Below are 14,572 nucleotides of genomic sequence, written 5' to 3' on the forward strand. Positions count from 1 at the left end.
ATTCTTCAGAGAGGTAGGCAGAAGCCTTTTTCCTCTTTGCAGACCTTGATAGAATCAGGATCTGGTTTAACATTTGGAACAGTTCAATGCATCTACTTCTTGACGGCTGGGTTTAACCCATCGAATTCTGGACAAACGTCTCAAAGACTTTCAGTCCTTCAGAGTTTTAGTTCCTACCATCAGCTATGATCTGCTTTGGAGAAGCCGTATATCAGAATTGGCTTCCAAAGACAACCACAGACTGGGCAACCCATCATGCAAATCTTTCCTCAGCAAAACCAAACTTCAAACAACACACAAGGCCTTCGTTTGCAGCTTGATGGAGTACAGATGGAATGCCCTCCCTCGGATGGACGTTAAACCTAGAGCCCCATCTGCCGGCATTAGTTGGTGAACGTTAAAGACTCCATGGTGTCCTTTGTGAAGAGTGGGCGAGCTATCGTCGGCACCATGGCCAAACTCCAATTTCCTGCTCTATCTACCACTGGGAAGGCAATGGCAAACCACCGAGTGTAACCCTTGCCCAGGAAGCTGCTTCAGCAGCACTGACTCTCTGTGAAGAGGATATTGATATTATGCACCTGATGGAGATCAATGGATCCAAGGCAACCTTGCATTTGTGAATTATGGAGAGTTATCCAGTGAATGGGAGTAGCTCAGGGATCACTGTAGGGCCTTCGTGTCATTAACTTTTGACCGAATTGATGGAATGGAACAGTCAGTGTTTTGATGGTGGGGTGTACTTTTATTGACACAAAAGTCTTGAGAATACAAGTCCTGAATAGTGCCCGATTCTCCCTTGATTCCAAAAGGTCAAATATTATACAGTGATTGTCAGAATGCCTGGTGTTGGTGGCTAAATGGTTAGGGTGTTGGGCTTGGGATCCGAGGATCCTGAGTTCAAATCCCCCTCAGCTGTTGAATTAATACCAGGTGGGGTTGACTCTGCCTGTCATCCTTCTGAGGTTGGCAAAATGAGTGCCAGTTTGCTGGTATCCTGTGTCTGAGTGGCGACCCATCCAGGATTGTGCCCAATAGCCCAGGAGACTGCTTAGGCAGCACCAACACTCTGCACAGAGTATGGTCCCAATGGATGGATCGTCAGACCTTCGCACTTACACAAACGAGTTTCCTTCCACCCCGTCAACTCGAGCCCTTTGGTGTTCTAATTCAGACCCTTTTCAAATGATTTCAGAAATAGTTTCTCAATTTCTGGCAAAAAGAAGCTTGATGAATGAGGTGAAACCTTGTCAGATAATTTGGGCAGCTATCCATCTTTAAGCTATTCACAGCTGCCATTGTCAGACAAAAGGTTGTTTTCCAAAGTCGATGGGAGCGTAACAAAATTCTTCGACATGTATGAATCTTCCAATCACTCTGACCCGCTTACATAATCACCCTCCTGACATCAAGCATACAATTTCATAATTCATTTTGCTCTCGTACCACAGGAGGATGTTTACCCTGAGTATGTCAGTGTGTGCTCCGAGATCACGGGTGCACAGCTCCATGGCGGAGTATGAGCAGAAAGTGTCCCGGACTCGGTGCTGGCTAACTGCACTCAGCCACAATGCAGGATCAGTCTCCAGCTCCACAGGCGGCACCAGGATCGACTGGTGACCACAGTAGACGCTGCAACAGCACATCAATCGATGCAAAGCCAATAAAATAATTGACTATATTTCTGTTCATATGCCAAAGTATGTGTTTCGTGCACTGCCATTCCCATACCAGCTTCACCGATAAACGATGATTATTTCAAACCTGGTGAGGCACCAAAGTACGAATCCCAGTCCACAGTAGGGATCAAGGCACAGCACGACATCCCGCGACGGGTAGAGCTCACACTGCAGTTTGATAGCACGACACAAGGCACCAGTAGCACCATGGGTCATCTGCACAGTGAGTAGAGAGAACATGATGATAAAAATACAACCAAAGCATAGCAATACCAAGACAGGAGAGCAGGAGAGGGATGGAAGACTTGGTCGAAAGGGGCTGATAGATCTTGACAATATTGCTGACCTTAACTCCAGTGAGAGTGCCTTTTGTGGAAACACTGTAGTCAAGATAAGCCAAAGCATCTGGTCCAGTTGGCATGCAAATCTGGCATGGGCGCTTCTTGGGCAGGTCATCTGAAAGGAACAAATCTTGGTCATTCACTTGTGAGTTTTAAATGCTGGATATCAGTTCAATGAAAGAAAGCTGGGAAGGAAGGAATAGAAGGAGGTAACAAACACATTTGGTCAAACTGAACGGTGCAAGAAAGTGAGCAAAGACAAAAACGTATTAAAAAAAAAAGGATAAGATCAGCGAACGGAAAGGTTGAATGACCAGACCTGTGTCAATAATGGGTGGCCATTCATGCTTGTCTCCTCCCTCATGGCGTCGCAGCAGTTTGTTGATTGACGCAGTAGTCAGCACACAAACAGCTTGGCTCACCTGGTGAGAGGAAAATGGAATGGCAATGTTGGTCCACCATAAGTTAAAGATGTAGAGGATGATGAAGGAAGTTGAAGGCAAAAGATAAATATTTAGGGAAAGCAAGTGTCCATAATTCCCACCGCATATCAATGTTGACTCGAGTGGGCAAGTGGAGAATTCCCATGCAATGGTTTCACATTTTTATTCCAAGGTAATGAATGGAGGGTCTTGTTAAGAGATATCATAAAGAACATGAACTATCCAGGATGCTCTCAGCTTCATCATACCTGAATGACCATGTGTACAGTGGGCAACATGCTGGATACGTGCTGGGGGTGCGGAGGGCGAACCGTGATGGGTACACAGCCGATGTACAGGCATCCGTAGAAAGCAACAATCAGATTAATCCCTGCACAACAGGTACGTCATATCAAGAGTGCTTTAAAATTGAAAATTGAGAGTGCATTAAAAGCTACAAATTGATAATGGAAATACAGCATTGCAAGTATCCACACCCTCACTTCAGCCGCATGTTGGTGACTGAATCAAAATCTTATTCATCAAATATTTAGAACGATTAATACCACAGATTGATAGCTTAACAAAGCTCAGTAGGAGGTTCTACTGTAAAATGTGAAAAAAATACAGCAAGGAACATTCACTTCCTGGCTGAGAGGTACAACACTTGGAAGTGATTGTTTCAGCACAAGTGTCTACAATTCATGGCAGGGAGCACAGCATAATAATATTAATGTGGAAATAGAAACCAGATAACCTCAAGAAATGGGATATGGCTAGGGTTAGGATTAGGGTTAGCGTTATGGTTAGGGTTAGGCATAAAAGGGCACAAAATCATTCCTAATCTGGCACATCTACAATTACATCTTATCATCTCGTAAACATTGGCTCAATGTGAATGTTTTTAAGCTGAAAAGGTCAGATGAACCCAAGCAAAAGAAGAACATTAACATCTATCTGTATATTACTAAAACTCTCATCTTGTATGTATCTATGTATGTATGTTACCGAAATACAGCCAAAACGGTACACGATAGCGCAAAATTTTTAGGGCCACCTTACTCACCATTCTCCTGCGGTGTGCAGTATCATGTTTCGTTAAAATCGGGCAACGAAAAAATTATTTAAAAATCAATTCCCGATTCAGTCAAGTCCTATTCTGGGAGAATTTGATCAATGCAAACAACCTCAGCGGTATAGTTCGCTGGAGTTATCTTTGTTGTTTTTTTTTTCATCAACCGCTGTCACAACGGGAACTCAACGGGTTCACGGGTCGTCTAGTTCTCAATAAATTTATCCATTGACAAAATCAATTCATTAATTTATTCATTCATCATGCTCTATACATTGTTTTAGTGTTTAAAGTTCATTCAGATGGGTCGTCACACTGATAGAGCATACTCAACTAAGTGCAGGAATTTGTAATTTGTTCAGGGTGCTGGAGATGACTCTCCTATTCTTTGTGAAGGATGTTTAACATCTACCAACTAATGATGGCAGATAGGACACCTAGTTTAATGTCTATGCAAGGGACGGTGCACACATTAATGCATCGGTCTGCATGTGAAATGCCAGGATAAGAGTTTATAGCTGGGCCAAGATTCAAACCCAAGTTAGACAACACAGGGGCCAGTGTGCATACCTCTAGGCTATATTGCCAGCCCTATTGCCAAAATAAAAAGCAGAAACTAATCTATAGATTAGTGTCTGCTCGTCTTCAAATGCTCTAACAGCTTGGACTGCAGAATACAGAAATGCAATGATGCAAGGATATGATGGGCCAGATGACCTTTTACTGTGAAATTTTCCTTGCACCTTTTTAAAGATGAAACATGAACACAGACCTGGTGGGAAGAGCAAAGCCACATGATCCCCAGGATGAGGAGCACTTCGTTCAGCCAGAACCGCGGCCACTCGTTCCGCTCGCCTCTGAAGCTGTGCACATGTGGCTGAACCAGCTACTCCACCCTGCCATGCACGCATGAACAATGGCAGAAGGATTTCTTCATTTGAACGGAGTTATAAATTTTCATTCAATTAATTACTTATGATCAGGCATGCAATGTTGATAATTGGATAGAATTGTAAAAAGTCATGCAGGTTGAAGTTTGTAAGGAAAAGATTAAAGAGTGAATGCACTAAAAAAGGGAAAAGATAAACAGGCAAATAGGGGGACACACGTACATACAAGGTCTGACTGAGCACAGTCAAGTTAGCGATGTGAAGGCAATAAACATACACAAGATCATGGGTGGTATTTGGAACAACAAGAGAAGGTCATGGGGCACCGAATTGAAAGACTAAAGGAAAGAGTGCCAATGAACAAACTCAAAGAGGCTATTCTAGTACAAAGCTGAAAGGGAAAGGGAAACAATTGAGTGGTGGTGAATGGAAAGCTTGAGTTGGGGTAGAATAACAAAATAATGGGTTACTCGATTAAACTATCTGACCCAACATGGCTGGAGATAGATTAAGGGCTGAAAGGGAGAAAGACTAGATAGGAGGCAGAAGCCTGAGCGACTATCATCCTGTCATGTAGTGAGGAAAGACAAAAAAATGTGTGCTGACCACCTGACCAGAGAAATGAATAAACTGACGGGGCCTCGGATTTTCATGGATATTGCAAGAAATTGGGTCGACTCGCTTGTACAAGCCTATTTGGGGGACACATTCCAAACGCTCAATATCGTGACCACATACACTTCCAAGATGTAATAATTATTACACACAAAACGAATGAAGACAAGACAGATCAGATAGAGAGAAATTTACTCTTCCATTGAGCAGCAGAAACAGCATGTGATCAGGTGTAGTTTGTGAACGCCACTGCAAGATGTCCGAAAGATACAGACTCTGAGGATACAAGGATGTGGGAATAGATGGGTAAAGAGAGGTGGTATAAGTTGGCAAACAAAGTAAATATGGCTCAAGGTGTGTATTTTTAAGATCATAGGGTCAGACAAACCTACAACAAAAGAAAAGCCGATTGTATTGTTGAAATTGTTGTGCAAGCAGTTACTGCTGACATCAACAAGCCGAGTGCGGAGCACGAAGAAGAAAGTTCCGGTACCGAGAGCCAGATTAAACTCTCAAAATCCAGGCCTTACCTTGCACTTCCACTCTTTTCTCCTGTATGTGGAACTGCCTTCAATTAGTTAAATTGCATTCTTCCCTACTGGGCTTAAATGAGGCAGTACGCCACCATATTATCACAGGTGGGGTGGTACTAATCCCAATACCTAAAGATTTCTTCTACCTGCATCTATTCTAAATCACCAAACTCTCTTCCTTGCAGTTTACCATGTTTCTTTATCTGTTAGTTCTTTCCTATGCACGGTTTGTCCAGATTTTGCCCGACCGTCAGCGAGTTCCCATTTTGTCCGATGTTCCCTCGCTCCACAATGAGTTGATACCTTGTAATATAAACACTTGTTTATGATCTAAAGGGTGTTCATTCACAATGTAAAAGCCATTTCATTAATGACTGTAAATGTTGAGAGCAAAATGTATCATTGCTGTGTGTGGTTCAAATCACAATTAGGACGTATTGAAATGTACCAAGCAGAGAGGAGAAAAAAAAACAAAAATTGTGCTCCTCAAGCAGACAGGAGGTTATGAATGAAGAAAATGACCTTCTTATTTGGGTCGTCGTCAAGGTGGCCGAGGTCTCGCCCACTGGCTTGGGCCACACGTTTACCTGCCACGAGGTTACCCAGCATGACAGAGGCTGGTCCGATTTCCACTGAAAGGGAGGGTGAGAAGTGCAAACAAAATGAAAGAGGAAGACAAGAACATTAGCAAAAGAAAGAACGGACCTTGGAATGAAGAATAAAGTTGGAATGAATAATGGGTTCTTCATTTTTGGCCTTCACAACTCAAAAGGAAAACACCCGACTTCACCCCTGTTTATCCATCCACATCATTTGCATGTTGGAAAATGTCACCGCAGTTCTGTTCGTATCGTTCAAGCTTTTCAAACCTGTCGTGTGTTGCAAACGAACAACATGGTGTCCAATATACATATCATTCAAAATGAAACACTTGGTGACTCACATCATTCAGAATGGACAACATGCTTGAAGATGAGCAGTTTTGGGAATGCATGGATGGTTTCATCACTTGGAAGAATAATTTTTGTTTTTCGTGAAATACCGACAACTACAATGCTTATGATTACACAAACTTGCAAAGGATTGTAACGTAACACCAAATGTAACTAACCTTACATAGCTGACAAGTTTGCTCTCAAAAGGATAACTTCAGTCCTCTGGCCTTTTGTCAGGTCAAAAACGTTCAAGAGCATAGCTTACCTGGCTGTCTCTGCCTCGGCTTTGGAAGGTTATTGATGCTCGAGTAAGGACACATGAGCAGATTACAAGGGTGCAGGGTGCCTTCGAGGAAGCGCCGTCGAGCCTCGGGCGCACTGACCCCACCCATCAGGGAACGAGGAAGGCCGTTTGAGGGCAACAGCGCAATACAGTACAATCCGACCTGGTGGATGCTGTCAACCACCTGCAAAAATTGTTTCGTAAAAAGGAAGAAAAACCACGGAAAGGAAATGATTAAATCTGACATGGAGCTCAAAAACAGAAGAAGAAAAAAAGAAAAGAATGAACAATAAATGAGACGAGGTGATGTTGGAAATTGAAAAGACCTGAAGGGTACGAGTCATCCAGGCAAAGCTGTCCTCTTCTGAAACCTCGGCTTTCTGCTCCGCCACGACGACCAACCGCTGGTCATGCAACACGGTAACTGAAAATACTGACAGTCTGCCAAGACAAGAAAGGACTTTAAACAAGAGGAGAGCGAGTTGTCAGAGTTAAAACAGCACATGACAACACCCAAGTGATCATATTTTTAAAATTTACCTGGCATCACAAACTGAAAGCAAGTCAAAGCTAATACCTTCAAAAATGCATTTATCAAAAAAAAAATATATATATATATATATATATATATATATATATATATATATATATGAAAGTTATAGTTCATAGAAACGAGGAGTCCGTTTATGGGAACCTGGCAGCGAACACCTAAAAGAGGTTTGATTGGCATCAAAGAAAAGACTGACAAAGTGACCACATTGTAGACAGCAATATACTCAGAGGTCTGCAATCATAGTGCTTTTTAAAGTCAGATTTTCATGAAGCTCAGCACAAATTACATGAAACAAGCCGGTAGGTGATGAGGGATCCGCTAGGATCGAAGCGCTGGATACGATGCTTTTCATTCTGACCGACCCACCGACGAAGATTCATTGCCAAGACGTATTGGTTCACATACAATTGTTCCTCTGCCTGGCAAGATTTTTCCTATTGCGTATTTTGCCAACTGGCATTCCTCATAAAAAAATGACAGTAAATAGATGCCCTGTTTTTGAAGGACTACCATTTGAAAAATAAAACCTACATCAAAAATCGGCTCGAGTACAATTTTCTAAATATCTCGAAGTGTTTAATTCCGAAGTCTCGTTTCTCGACATTCAAAACTGTAGGACAAGTATTGAAAATAGCGAACGCAGTTTTTCGGCTGCTGCATAGCAATGGGTAGTTGCTTAGCAACGAAACTCAAACGCGCACATTCCCAGCCCATATGGCACCTGTTCACCAAGTTTCATCGAAATCGGTTTTCTGGTTTGTGCTGTGGAGCCTCGCGTTACACACACACACACACACACACACACACACACACACACACACACACACACACACACACACACACACACACACACACACACACGGAAAACCCGACAATAAGGGATATCTAGCGAATCCAATAATCTGCATGATGAGGATTACCAGGAAGAGATGAAGATTTCCTCAGCTCACAGACTAATAGGGGGCACAATCACAACACGCATTCATGATGAGATAACCACAGCAAGCTTGGAGCACCATCACTGTTCAAATTCATGGCAATGCAATCACTCATATGCCTGGTGTTGGGTTAATGGTTAGGGTGGTGGGCTTGGGATCCGAGGATCCGAGTTCAAATCCCACTCGGCTGTTGAATTAATACCAGGTGGGGTTGATTCTGCCTGTCATCCTTCCGAGGTCGGCAAAATGAGTTCCAGCTTGCTGGTATCCTGTGTCGGAGTGGCGACCCGTCCAGGATTGTACCCAATAGCCAAGGAGACTGTTTAGGCAGCACCAATGCTCTGCACAGAGTATGGTCTCGATGGATGGATGGAATCACTCATCGACACGCACCGTGATTATACCAAATAGCCACAACCATTTTCTAAACCTACCGACCATGAAAGACAAACTTCGCCGGTTCCATCGCTAACACTGTTGCAATTATGTCATCGACACTGTGTCGGCGACCTCCGACTTCCACCGTACCTTCCGTGCGAGCAACCACGTGAACCAGGCTTCCCTGAAAAGGAAAAAAGGGTTGAAGTTTTCTGAGGGCAACAACACTCAGCATGCCTCTGTCCAGCCACACACAGCAGACGGCAGTACACGTCAAATACTTGCTTCTCAGTCATGGATAGCATGCAAGCTTCCCTCCTTCACCTATCGAGTGTGAGACAGCACTGAACATTAGGTGTACGAGCTGTACAAGTTCAAACACTGGGGAAAGTGTTATTGAAGTCTCCCTGTGTGTTCCTGCAGGGTTTATGAATTATTTGTTTTGTATAAGGAATTTGAGGCTCATGGAAGTGTTAAAACCTAATTTAGGGTTGATTATTTTAAAGGTGATTTTCTCATCAGTATACGGTAAACTCTTGGCCAACAGTGGGGGGGGGGGAGGGAGGGGTTGGAGAGGAGGAGAGGAGTTGGGGAGGGGTGGGTTCCTGGAAAATGGTGCGTTCGGCAAAACCGTGTTGTGCAAGCTTAAGACCTTATGGGATAAATGGGGATCGGGGAACGTGGCACCGGAATGTAACATAAGGACAAATTTTATATACGTTTTTTTTGTTGTTAATAAAACCTCAGAGGGAATACCTATACATATAGTAAACTGTATGGAAATTTGTAGGGTGGGGGTTAGGTTTGCAGAGTGTGTGTGCAAGTTAGGTTTGTAAGGTGGGGGTTCATTATTTGTAAGGTGGAGGATTATCGTCGCTGGTGTGCGAGTCGCAGCCCAAATGGTTTGCGTTTAGAGTCGCCAGATGCATTCCTGCAAAGAAATGAAAGGCGATGGTTGAAAGACTTGAATCTCTGGCAACTTCTAACTATTTGGAGATGTACGTCCTGTTACCCATTTTCTTGTAGAAAAGCCCCGTTTTGTTAGCATTGAACACCTGTTCAGGTGCATCGCCTTTTTCTGTTATAAACTACAGGAAGTCGGGCTTCAACGGATGGTACATATTGTGGACTCGTTCACATGATACTTATGGCTGACCAACGCTACACTCATCCCGCCATGGAATTTGTCTAAATCATGATAGTTTTTTCTGCTAATGTCATAACCTTACGGGATTTTGCACTCCACAACCACTTGGAGAAGCTTCACATTTCAGTGGCATAATGTATCTAAGGGTACAGTGTGCTAAATAACGTTGAGTGAAAGAAATCTCCTGGCAACAATCTCACTGGATCATGGTTCTATGCAGACTGAAAACAGTGCTGGTGGTAGAAGATTGTGGGAGACATCAGCGAGGGAGTCAACAGGACTACGGCATGCCTCGCGGTTGCAGCAGGTTGATCAGCACTTCAAGGAGATGGGGATGTGCCAGGCATCTGCCTGGAGGATGGCCAGACGGAGGCCCCTGGAGTACCGACGGAAAGTGGACGCATTGACGCGCTGCTCCGGCGCATGCTCCCATACCTGACCTGACCTTGCCTAACCTAACATCTGTTTGTCCATCCATTGTCAAGCTGTTCTACTCCACCCTGTTTTCCAAGCTTCCATCACCTGTTATTTAATTATTCTGCGAGTCTAGACGAAAGCCTTAAAAACATATTATAGCATTTTGAGTCCATCGTTTATCTTGTATAATTTCAGGATCTTGGGTGAGTCTCAAATGATGGGTCTAAAACACGGGAGATGTTGGACTTAGAGGATAAAGAGAAGATATTTGCCTTCAGTAGCTACACATATCATACATCTAAAGAAACAAAATTTGTTTCATGGTATTTACTTTGCCCTTCACCAAAAATGGAAATAAGCTCTACATCAAATTGGCAAGACATGATGTCATCAATCTCTGCATCGCAAATAACCGGAAAAGAAGATCACTATTTTAGGGTACAAAACTTCATATATTGTCAGAAGCTTGTAAAAACATTGTGATGGTCTGAGTTTGGTGTTCAATTTCACGTTTCACCATCATGGTGTCAAACAAGCAATCTGAAGTGGAGTGGATCAGGTGTCGTTAACATGGGGTGACATTTGTTTCACTAAACTCCAGAAAGTTTCATTCACATCTCTGAGAGAATTTGATAATAGCGCTCTTTGAATAACAAATGCCGATCTTTAAAGCAATCAAGCCATGGCCGACTTGACTTGCATTTGAGATGAAGCCGAGGAGGCCACTTCGAACAAAGGGTCGGTCACATGCTGGCATGCCCGACTCCGTCAGGGGAAATACCTGCAGCAGCAGTAACAAATCAAAACGCATTTGATGTTCACAATGTTATCTTGGCATTCATGTACTACAAGCTCAAAATATTTCAATGTTATCATTTAAAATAAAAAGGTTTAAAAAAAAATTACACTATTACAAAAAAAAGATTTTTTTATCTCATTGTTAGAAACAATCAGCTGCGTTGTTCATTCCACTGGAGGAAACTATCATTTGGCTGGAAGAGATTTCCCAGGGAAATTAATCGCAAGCAAAGCTAGTTGCCAATGGTTTTGTAATTAATCACAGTGAAACAAGCGCATGATTCACACAATATCTGCTTGCTATGAATTACAATAAATAATAATAGATCAGCAAGATCACCAGATTCAACCTTCCACTTCTGCCTCCATCTCTGTACCCCTCCACCCCCCTACTGCTTCTCGGTATCAATCCAATTCCTTTTAAAACCAATTACTGTGCCTGCTGCAAACACCTTCCAACGAAGACCATTCTGTATCGTTAATGACTGTATATTAAATACTCTTGTCTTGTTACTGTTCTAACTCTTCTCATATTTACTCTCAAGCTATGACCCCCTGGTTGTTACTGTCCTTTCTGGTAAAAATAATAATAATAAACAAACAAAATTTTTTCCTTGATGGATTTTATTAATGTCATTCATTATGTTAAACATGTCGATGAGATCGCCTTTGAATCACCTCCTTTGTAATCAAATTGGTTGAACTTTGAGGGAGTTGTTGATTGGGGAGATGAATGGATTGCAGTGGTCTCGTCTCCCTCAACAGCTCCACACAGCTGTCTATTGAGCCAGGAAATCAATCTAGTAACTTTACACTGAACTCCTTTAATGGCAGCTTGGTCCTTCCTCAAATATGGCGACCAAAACTGAACACAACAAGAACGGCACTCGGTAGAGCGCACATCTCTGCTAGGCTGAACAGTTTACAATCTGTTCCACCAATAGGCCAGATCCAGATCCGGATCTTCACTAAAATCTAATCAATTTGTCCTTGTCATACACCCAACGTCCCAACCTGTCCACCAAGTTTCATGCCAATCCGTCCATAACTTTTTGAGATATCCTGCGATACAGAAAACTCTCGGTTTGAGAACGTCCGTTACAAAGAATGTCATTTCCATCTGCATTACTGGTTGATTGATGAACATTTTGATTCGAGCAAGTTCCGGTTTCAGAACCATTTTGCATTGAGAACAGGGTCCAGGAACGTTCTCAAACCGGAAGTTGTCAATTTCTTAATGATGAAGAATCAATTAAAAATCCTCATATCTGGATCCAGATTTGGATCTTCACTGAAATCGAATCAATTCGTCCTTGTCACACACCCAACCTGTCCACCAAGTTTCGTCTGAATCGGTCCATAACTTTTTGAGATATCCTACACAAAGACAGACACACAAACAGATGGGTGAAATCATAACCTCCGTTCACCTTAGGTGGCAGAGGTAATAATCAATCAACATGAGACCTTTCTAAATTTTTGTACAACGTTAACCCCTCAATTGATCTCTAAGCTGTCCTGTGTGACTTCAACCTGAAATCAAATTAGCTTTCTCCACTGCTGCCTGGCACTGAACAGTGCAGTCCTGCATCTCCAACCAACCCGAGATTTTCTCCTGTGTAACGCATCTCAAAACTGGCCATTGTATTAAGAGGTCTCCATTTCTACAATTCCCATAATTCCTTGGGTGGGGTCAAAAAGTCAAATACCAAAAATGCAATTACTGCCAAATTTTAAAACATTTTTTAATGAAACTTTGTATATGCAATCAACATTGGGGGCACACATTAAATATGGAACGATTTTTTGGATTTCAGCCCCGGTTCATACCCCATGGGGTGGCGACTTAGGGTCACAGGAGTCAAAATGGGGGAAAAAAATAATTAACTCAAAATTTTATATTGAGTCATTTCTGATGGAATTTTTTATCATTTTTAACTTTGCTTGATGTGGAAAGCGAAGGGAATTTGTGATGGCGTGTCATCTACTTTGTTATTGTTATATCTGCCAAGTTCCCCCCCCCCCCATGGAATGACATTATCTAGGTCTTCATGAATCTGATTATCACCTCTTTGCCTCCAAGCTTGGGTGTCATCTGAGAATTTGGAAAGTCTACTCTGCAACTTGTAGTTCAAATGGTTGCTCTAAATTACAAACAGCAGCAGTCCGGTAACAGATCCTTGTGGTACTCCACTGCTTACAAATTCTGAATTTGACACCCTCCCCACACACAACCATTCTTCACCTCCTATTCCTAAACCAGTTCTCAATCACATTTTACATTCCATGAATGATGCCAATGTGATATTCCATGAATGACGAACAGCCTCCTTTGTCACACCTGATCAAATACCTCCAGGAAGTCTCAGTATATCTCTCTATATATTACTAAAACTCTCATCTTGTATGTATGTATGTATGTATGTATGTATGCATGTATGTATGCATGTATGTTCCCGAAATACAGCCAAAACGGTACATGATAGCGCAAAAATTTTAGGGCCACCTTACTCACCATTCGCCTGCGGTGTGCAGTATCAAGTTTCGTTAAAATCGGGCAACAAAATAATTATTAAAAAATCTATTCCCGATTCAGTCAAGTACTCTTCGGGATTATTTGATCAATGCAAACAACCTCAGCGGAATAGTTCGCTGAAGCTATCTTTTTTTTTTCTTGACATGATTTTTTTATCAACCGCTGTCACAACGGGAACCCAACGGGTTCATGGGTCGTCTAGTATTACAATAAACTTCAATGCAGGAGAAGGCCATTTGGCCCATCAAATCTGTGCAAGTAAATACATATTGCATCCACTGCACTCCATTCATCTACCCAATCAATAACTCCCTCAAAGTTCAACAAAGTTGGTAAACATGATCTCCCTTAAAAAAAATCCGATTCCTTCCATTCTTCCCAACTTATTGTACACCTCTACATGCGAGTCTGATTTATTTACTTGTTGGCCTACTGCTGGTGTGTTACACTTACTATGTGTTTAAGCAACACCATGAGCCTGAAGTCAAGCAAAAACAAGCAAGAATCGGAAGTACCTCAAATGTGCCCTTCGTCAGGCCTGGCAGGCCATAATAGGAGAGACCAGCAACGTCAGAGAAGACACAAATCTCACCAACCTCATCTTCCCTGCAAAGCTGCGCAGCACCATCCGGTCGCACCACACACAACAACGCTGCATACCCAAAAGAGTACGGCTCAAACAAGCAATCAGTGCAAGCCAAGCTATCACTCTAATCACAAGCACTGTATGGCATTGCAAGTGCAAAACAGGCATACACGAGCCAAAAAACTGCATAAAGCATGTCATTTGAGGCTGTGCACAACCTTTGTTCTCTACATGATGGCATGGATACATTGGCAGACTTTGCAAAGACTCGTTCCACCAACTGCAGCTGAACTCCACCACTTATGGCTTTACCCTACCGTTTAAACCTTGGCCAATGGTGAGAAACACCATGGAGAAAATGAACATTAAAATTTTCACCATGACACACAACACATGGTCCATGACATTTTGGGAGATGCCATCAGGCCTGTAACTGAAGTCACAGAGTT

General features: G+C 42.5%; 1 protein-coding gene across 1 annotated transcript in view; it reads right to left on the reverse strand.

The window, feature by feature from the left end:
• LOC147014093 (disco-interacting protein 2 homolog C-like) overlaps window positions 1-14,572 on the reverse strand; it is a 182,965-nt gene that overhangs the window by 34,717 nt on the left and 133,676 nt on the right. Inside the window, exons 20-32 of the mRNA XM_085851748.1 lie at window positions 14,053-14,189; window positions 10,904-10,984; window positions 8,696-8,823; window positions 7,097-7,211; window positions 6,753-6,954; window positions 6,075-6,184; window positions 5,215-5,295; window positions 4,287-4,410; window positions 2,712-2,833; window positions 2,340-2,442; window positions 2,026-2,135; window positions 1,765-1,895; window positions 1,464-1,632 (exon numbers count right to left, since the gene is read on the reverse strand). Of these exons, the coding sequence (XP_085707874.1) occupies window positions 1,464-1,632; window positions 1,765-1,895; window positions 2,026-2,135; window positions 2,340-2,442; window positions 2,712-2,833; window positions 4,287-4,410; window positions 5,215-5,295; window positions 6,075-6,184; window positions 6,753-6,954; window positions 7,097-7,211; window positions 8,696-8,823; window positions 10,904-10,984; window positions 14,053-14,189 (1,613 nt within the window). The remainder of the gene's footprint in view (window positions 1-1,463; window positions 1,633-1,764; window positions 1,896-2,025; window positions 2,136-2,339; window positions 2,443-2,711; window positions 2,834-4,286; window positions 4,411-5,214; window positions 5,296-6,074; window positions 6,185-6,752; window positions 6,955-7,096; window positions 7,212-8,695; window positions 8,824-10,903; window positions 10,985-14,052; window positions 14,190-14,572) is intronic.

The sequence above is a fragment of the Eptatretus burgeri genome, chromosome 13 (assembly GCF_056783735.1).
Source record: "Eptatretus burgeri isolate ZD-2024b chromosome 13, Ebu_testis_v1, whole genome shotgun sequence".
Lineage (NCBI taxonomy): Eukaryota > Metazoa > Chordata > Myxini > Myxiniformes > Myxinidae > Eptatretus > Eptatretus burgeri.